Raw genomic sequence first — 540 nt, forward strand, 5'->3', positions numbered from 1 at the left:
CATCGTGTAAAAAAACAAAAACGTTATTGTTCTTCTGGTCACTTACAACGAAGATGTGTAAGGAATAACGTATGAGCTGTCAACATTTGATGCATGTCATAAATATGTTAGGTTCAAAATTGAATATTGAAAACGAGCTATATTCCTATCAATCCTCCCTGTGGATAATTGAACGTGAAAATGTCGAAGAAGCTAATACGATAAATGGGTTTTATATTGATCGCTAGTTCTGCTATACTTGTTAACATGTCATTCGAGATAAGATTCAGGCAACATGTGCTTGTTTTCTGTCTATTTTAATGGGAAATCAAAGCACATTCTGTGAGTAACATGAGTACTTACCATTGACACAGGTTGTAGCCCCAGAGCTCAACGCAAAACACATTTGGGAAGGCGAACAAGGATGAAGAGAGCATGGATCGTTCGGCTAGTAATGAAAACATCCCAACTCTTTAATAACTGTTAGCACTTAGGTGAATGGCAATACAGTCGAACCTCGATTCGAACTCGTATAACTCGAAGACCCCGTTTAACTCGAAG

The 540-nt window shown here is 38.0% G+C and overlaps 1 protein-coding gene across 1 annotated transcript in view; it reads right to left on the reverse strand.

Moving 5' to 3' along the window:
* Positions 1-540, reverse strand: part of LOC110445023 (MAM and LDL-receptor class A domain-containing protein 1-like) — a 10,662-nt gene that overhangs the window by 9,236 nt on the left and 886 nt on the right. Inside the window, exon 2 of the mRNA XM_021489386.1 lies at positions 343-427. Within this exon, the coding sequence (XP_021345061.1) occupies positions 343-385 (43 nt within the window). The 5' untranslated portion in view covers positions 386-427. The remainder of the gene's footprint in view (positions 1-342; positions 428-540) is intronic.

Source organism: Mizuhopecten yessoensis, unplaced genomic scaffold (genome assembly GCF_002113885.1).
Source record: "Mizuhopecten yessoensis strain PY_sf001 unplaced genomic scaffold, ASM211388v2 scaffold2073, whole genome shotgun sequence".
In the NCBI taxonomy this organism is placed as follows: domain Eukaryota; kingdom Metazoa; phylum Mollusca; class Bivalvia; order Pectinida; family Pectinidae; genus Mizuhopecten; species Mizuhopecten yessoensis.